Raw genomic sequence first — 6000 nt, 5'->3', positions numbered from 1 at the left:
TGTGCCTGTAGTCTAGGCTACTGGGAGGCTGAGGCAGGAGAATCACTTGAGCCCAGGAGTTGGAGGCTGCAGTAAGCTAGGATGATGCCACTGCACTCCAGCCTGGCGTGACGGAGTGCGACTCTAAAAAACAAACGCCTTAAGAGTACATTAGAAATTCTAGAAAATACAAATCTGAGCTACAGTAGTAGATATCAACGAGATGGGGGAGAGTAACTTCAATGGGGGGCAATGGGAACTTTTTGGGAGTGATGGAAATGTTCCATGTTTTGAGTGGTTTACTCGGCTGAATGCATTTATTGAACATCTCAAACTGAGGACTCGTAAAATGTGTGCATTTTACTGTATGTAAGTTATACGTTAAACAAAAAAACTATTGTAGGGGGGAAAAAAGCAAAAGCGACCCTAAGACGTACTGAAGCGTTTCTCCCCGAGGGCGCAGTCTGGAAGAAGGTGGGGCTGTCCAAGCCTCCCAAACGCGTTTCTGGCCTCCCTTTGGACAGGGTCAGAGGGAGGCGGCCACTCGCGGCGCGAGGCCCGGGCGCGCAGGACCCACGCGCGCCGGCTTTGGGGCGCCCGCAGGGGGCGGGCCGCGATCTGGGGTTTGCGCCCCGGCTCTTCCTGTTCCTGCCGCGCCCTCTTCCCGGCCGACCGTGGGGCGGGGACGGGCAGGGCCGGGCCAGTGCGCGGCCGGGCGGGCGGGCGGCGGGCGGCGGTGTCACCGCGGCCGCGGGACATGACGGCCGGCGGCCAGGAAGCGGGCGCGGGCGAGGAGCCGGGCGCGGCGCGGCTGCCGTCCCGCCTGGCCAAGCTGCTGTCGGCGCTCTTCTACGGGACCTGCTCCTTCCTCCTCGTGCTGGTCAACAAGGCGCTGCTGACCGCCTACGGGTGAGGCGGGGCGGGCGGGCGGCGGGGCGCCCTCGGGGAGCGGGAGCGCGGCGGCCACGCCCGGCCCTCCGCCCGCGCGCTGGCCCCGGTGTCGCGGGGCCTCGCGGGCCGCCGCAACTTTCTGCACGCGAACACAGCCTGACAAAGTCCGTCTCCTCCTGCCGAGCCCCGGCACAGGGCGCGCTGCTGCGGGACGCCCCGCCGCGGTGCGCTCCCACGGCCACGCCACGGCCACGTGCTTTCAGACACACCATCGAGCTGAAAATGCGAGCCAGATGTGCGTTACAGAGTGAGCGGTTCCTTATACAAATCTAGATGTTCAACGGTCGGATTAGTCCCGAGCCGATCGGTCTGTTTGTGTTGACTGACCATTCGTTCTCAAATGACCAGCCAGCTCGGGGAAGACAATTAGAAGTTCACATGGTGTACTTTTTTGGGATTAGTGTGAAGTAAACCAGCAAATTTGTGCTTCTTCCTTGAACTTAGCTGTAAGGACTAGAAAATCCTGTTTCATTCTGCTGGTTTAGTAGCAGCACTGAAAGAATTGTGGATTTAGACCCAGCTCCGCCAGCTAATGGCCCCGTCTCTCGTGGCCAGTCCTATAGTCAGCCTTTTTTTTCAAATGTAAATGGATAATTCCAACCCAGTTATTACCTTCCAGGGCTTTGCAGGAGCTGTCGTAAATGAGGGCTCTTTGTAAACCATACTTACTGTGCCACAAAAATGTAACATCAAAATTTTAGAACCCAAAGAGACCTAAGAGAGTGTCTTCAGCTTTGTTATTTTAGATTTGAGAAAACTGAAACCCACGTGAACTCGGTCAGTAACACCCCCAACAGACATTTACTGAGAGCCTACTATGTGCGGAGCCCACTGAGGCACCAGGGAAGCAGCCCTGGAAAGCACAGAGCCCCTGCTCTGCTGTTTCAGTGTCAGTGGTGGGGACAGAAAATAAACGAGTAGATTCCTGAATAAACAAGGAAGTTTCAGATAGGATCTGAGAGTGCCTAGGGTGGAGTAGTTACCATGGAGCATTCCGGACGGAAGGGAGCAGTGATGTGGAAGTGGGTACCGGCTTGGTCTGCTGAAGGAACAGGAAGAGGTCACTGTGGCTGGACCTGAGGGAGTAAGTGCCAGAGGGAAGTAGGCAGGGAAGGCAGGAATCAGATCCTTCTTTCATTCAGTAGTATTTACTAAGCACCTGCGATATGCTAGGCACTGTTCCAGGCACTTGGGAAACCAAAGTGAACAGAGCAGATCAAAATCCCCAACCTCAGGGAGCTTACATCCTAGTGGACCAATACGTAACCAATACGTAAAGGAGTAACATGTCAGATGTGGCCGGTGTTCTGCAGAAAAAAATAAGGCAGGAAAGGGTATTGGGGAGTGGGAGAGAGTTTGTAGTTTTAGGTGGTGTGATCAGTGAAGCCTCACTGAAGAGGTGACATTGGAGCTGAGACTCGGGCGAGCCACATGGCCAGCTGGGGCATGTGACACAGGTAAGTGACTCCCAGTGAATGCTGGGAGCCACTTGAAGTCCAAGTGGGTCCTTGGCTTTGTGCAAGAAAGAATTCAGGAGCGAGCCAACAAAAGAAAGGGAAAGCAAGATTTATTCAGAAGCTATCGAAAGTTAGAAAGTCTACTTCACAGGCAGAGCAGAGGCAAGTTCTCCCTGTAGAAGAGAACCGGCCCCTGCAGAGGAGGACCAGCCCCTGGTTCCTGTTGTCTATTTAAGCAGTGGGCTAACCCAGGAGAAGAATATTCATGGAAGGGGCAGTTTCTCTCTTGGTTCTAACTGGTTGGAACTTGGCCTGCTTTTATCCTGTTTGATCAGGGCAATTAGAAGCTTTGTTTTGAGACTTCCTGACTCAGCAATGCAATGCTGTGGCAATGCCATGCCGAAAGCAGGACCTGCCATTCCAGGCATGGAAGGGTGAAGAGTTTGGGTGGGAATGGTACTGAGTGGGATCTGAGAGTCACTAGACTGTGCAGGGCCTTGGAGGCCACTGTGAGGGCCCTGGTGTCCGCTTTGAGTGAGGTGGGGCCATGGGAGCTGTCAAGCAGGGGAGTGACAGGATCTAAATCCCTCTGGCTGCTGTGTTGAAAGCAGATATTGGGGGACCAAGATGGAAGCAGGGATTCTGTGGATAAATAGTTTCAGTTTGAGTGTAAATGCAATTGGAAGTCCCTTGGAAGGTTTTAGTAAGGGAGTGACCTGACATAATTTAAGTGATTAAAACGATTTCATTGGTGGCTGGGTGGAGAACCGATGGTAGTAGCAGCGGGGCGAGGGGCTAGGAAGCCTTTGCGGTGCTGTAGGTTTAGGCTCGGACTGGGTGGGCCGTGGCAGCAGACGTGAGAGAAACGGATGGTTTGGGATATTTTTTGGTGATCCTATGGCTGTTGATATTCTTTATAAGGCCTCTGCCAGCGTGTTGCAACATGTTGCTTGGTGTCTGTGGGAAACACAAAGCTTGCCTCAAAGAAAGGAACAGGTACATACTGTTCCTAAACCTGGATCATTGAACACATACAATGCAAGCTAACAAAAAAAGAAAAGAAAAGAAAAACACCTACAATAAAAAAACAAGAGACTGCTATTAATGAGCTTGTCTGGGAGTGGCCAGTACCTATTTCAAATGCAGGTTGAAGATAAGTCTTCACTTTCTTCTCTAGAGTCAGTGAAGTGCCAACTGGGCACAGCAGTCAGTGCCTCTGAGAACACGTGTCCTCTTGTTGGAAGCAAGTGACGGTAAACACTGGCCAATGCTCTGAGGGTGAAGGGCAGTGTCCAACCAGAAAGAATTAATATATGAGACATCATATACTCTAACCTTTCCTTCTTTAAAATTCTGAGTTCCATATTGAAGGAGAAAACAGAGTTTTTGCCTTAGGGAGGCGCAGACCCTTATTAACCTTGTAAGTAAACATTTCACATTTCTGCAACATATTAATAATATATTATACAACTGGAGAACACTGTTCAAATAATATAGTTCATTCTCTCCTCTCAAAATACTTTAGGCACAAATTTTTGAGGGGAGGAGGGTTGGGGTGATGTGGTTACAACAATAAACCATAGAAATCTGGTCTAGCTGTTTGAGGACAGAATGTTGTGTTGTAGGATAAAGAAAGGACCTTTGGTAATTATCTAAGTCACAGGGTCATGGGAATGTAGCTGGGGGATGTTTTTCTTCCTTCCATTTTGGGCAGATTGTTTCTGGCTGGAGTGCAAACTGATGGGTGGTCTTAGTTATTTGTTAGTTTTAGTTCATTTGAATGCCAGATTCACCTAGAACAGAGAGGCCTTTGAAGAATGTGAACTGTTGGTGTTAGAGGGGAAGGCCATCTAGGCGTCTGTGGCCATCTAGGTTGGTCACACTCTTGGTCTTTCAGGATCAGATTCATGAGGGCTGTGCAGGTGGTCAAGAGTTGGGTGGGTTTTTTTTTTTCCATTTTAATATCATACTCTATGACATGAAAGAATTTACTAATGATGTTTAATAAAAATATCTATCAACCTTAGCTGTACTCAGTTCAACAAATATTTGGTCAGGATTTGCTGTGTGCATTTGCTTCATTATGTATCCCTGGACTTTGAGATCTTTTAACACACTGGTTTCCAAATGTGCCTGGTAGTCTGGTAGTAATCACATGGAGAGTTTTTATAAAAAGCTACTGAATCGGAGTCTTCATTGGTGGGAACTGAAAGTCTATATTCAAAAACAAAACCAACCCCTAATTGTCTCTTACTTTAATGGAATCCTGGCTCTCTCCTGACTCTGCCCCCTCACTCCCGTAGATGGGGCTGGGTCTTCTTCCCCCGGCTCCTCCTAGCCTTGGCCAGGAGGTGGGCGTGGGTCTCCTAGCTCCCTACTGCTCATGCTCTGTTGAGACTGGCTTTACCATCCTTTGTGTCCCCTCTGTACTGGCTCCTGGTGATTGATTTAGTGAAGACAGTCTTCCCCTCCACCTGGACTTGGGTCAGCCTTCTAGAGACTTTAGGATCTGCACACTGAACCATCACGGTCTGTTCTGGTCTCCAACAAACTCTCCTGTGCTCCACTTCCCACGGCTGCTCCCGGGACCCTGTCCTCACAAGTAAACATGCCACCCTGTTAACGGAAAAAAAAACCCCAAACTCTGCAAAATAATTTAAAGAGGTTTATTCTGAGTGTATGTGACTGCAGCCCAGAGCACATGTTTTCAAGAGGTTCTGAGAAAACCTTCCCACAGTAGCCAGGTTACAGTTTGGTTTTATACATTCATGGAAACAGGGATTACACTCAAGATCATAAGTTAATACGTAGAAGGCATATGCTGGTTTGGCCCAAAAAGGCAGGATATCTCGAAGAGGGGGGAGACTTACAGGTGGGCTTAAAGATTCTTTGATTTTTAATTGGTTAAAGAAATGAAGCTTTATCTAAGGCTTGGAATGTTTTAAGGATGTCTACTAATCAGAGACAAGCCATGACACATACACTTAGACTCAAGCGATCTATTAAGTGAAGTGATGACCTGCAGGTGTGGTTTAAGTTCTGTCTTGCATGGCCTTAGGCCCGTTAATGAATTAGTATCTTATTTTTACAAAGAATAACTCTAACAAAAGAGAGGGAGGGGGCATGATGAGGGATATCTGACCTCCCTTCTCTTCATGGCCAGCAACTCAGCTCTAAGGTTTTTCTGGGCTCCCCTTGGCCAAGAGGGGGTCCATTTTTCAGCTAGCTGGGGGACTTAAGATTTTATTTTAGTTCACACCCCTAAGACCTCCACTGCACGATATCCACTCCCTGACCTCGCAGGGCCTCCTCCTCACTTACTTCCGGTTGTATCTGTCCCTCCTGGCATCGCTCCTCTGCTCAGCCTGCTGAGAGCACCCTTGGGCTTGCGCTTGTCATCTGCTCACTTCCTTCAGCACTCTAGCAGCTCCGAGTGTCCTGATCTGGGCTGGCTGGTGTGACTTCCAGTTGATGATCAGGAACCTCTTGGGGCCCTCCTTAGTATCTGCTGGTTGCTTTCTTTGTCTCAGAAATGAATCTTTCACACTTTCTCATTCATCTGGAAGGCTTCCCATGTCCCCTTCCACCCTCTTCTTTCTCCGATCCTTTACTG

At 49.5% G+C, this 6000-nt stretch overlaps 1 protein-coding gene across 5 annotated transcripts in view; it reads left to right on the top strand.

The window, feature by feature from the left end:
- The first annotated feature begins 665 nt into the window (after positions 1 to 665).
- The window catches only part of SLC35D2 (solute carrier family 35 member D2), a 52622-nt gene continuing 47287 nt past the window's right edge, over positions 666 to 6000 (top strand). Inside the window, exon 1 of one of the 5 annotated variants that reach the window (XM_012787230.2) lies at positions 666 to 888. In XM_012787230.2, coding sequence (XP_012642684.1) covers positions 737 to 888 — 152 coding nt within the window. In that variant the 5' untranslated portion in view covers positions 666 to 736. The remainder of the gene's footprint in view (positions 889 to 6000) is intronic. The other 4 variants (XM_076008559.1, XM_076008558.1, XM_012787232.2 and 1 more) reach the window with 4 other exon arrangements.

Source organism: Microcebus murinus, chromosome 12, assembly GCF_040939455.1.
Source record: "Microcebus murinus isolate Inina chromosome 12, M.murinus_Inina_mat1.0, whole genome shotgun sequence".
NCBI classification, from domain to species: Eukaryota; Metazoa; Chordata; class Mammalia; order Primates; family Cheirogaleidae; genus Microcebus; species Microcebus murinus.
The sequence above is the reverse complement of the archived record's forward strand: the minus strand, read 5'-3'. Positions and strand labels throughout refer to the sequence as shown.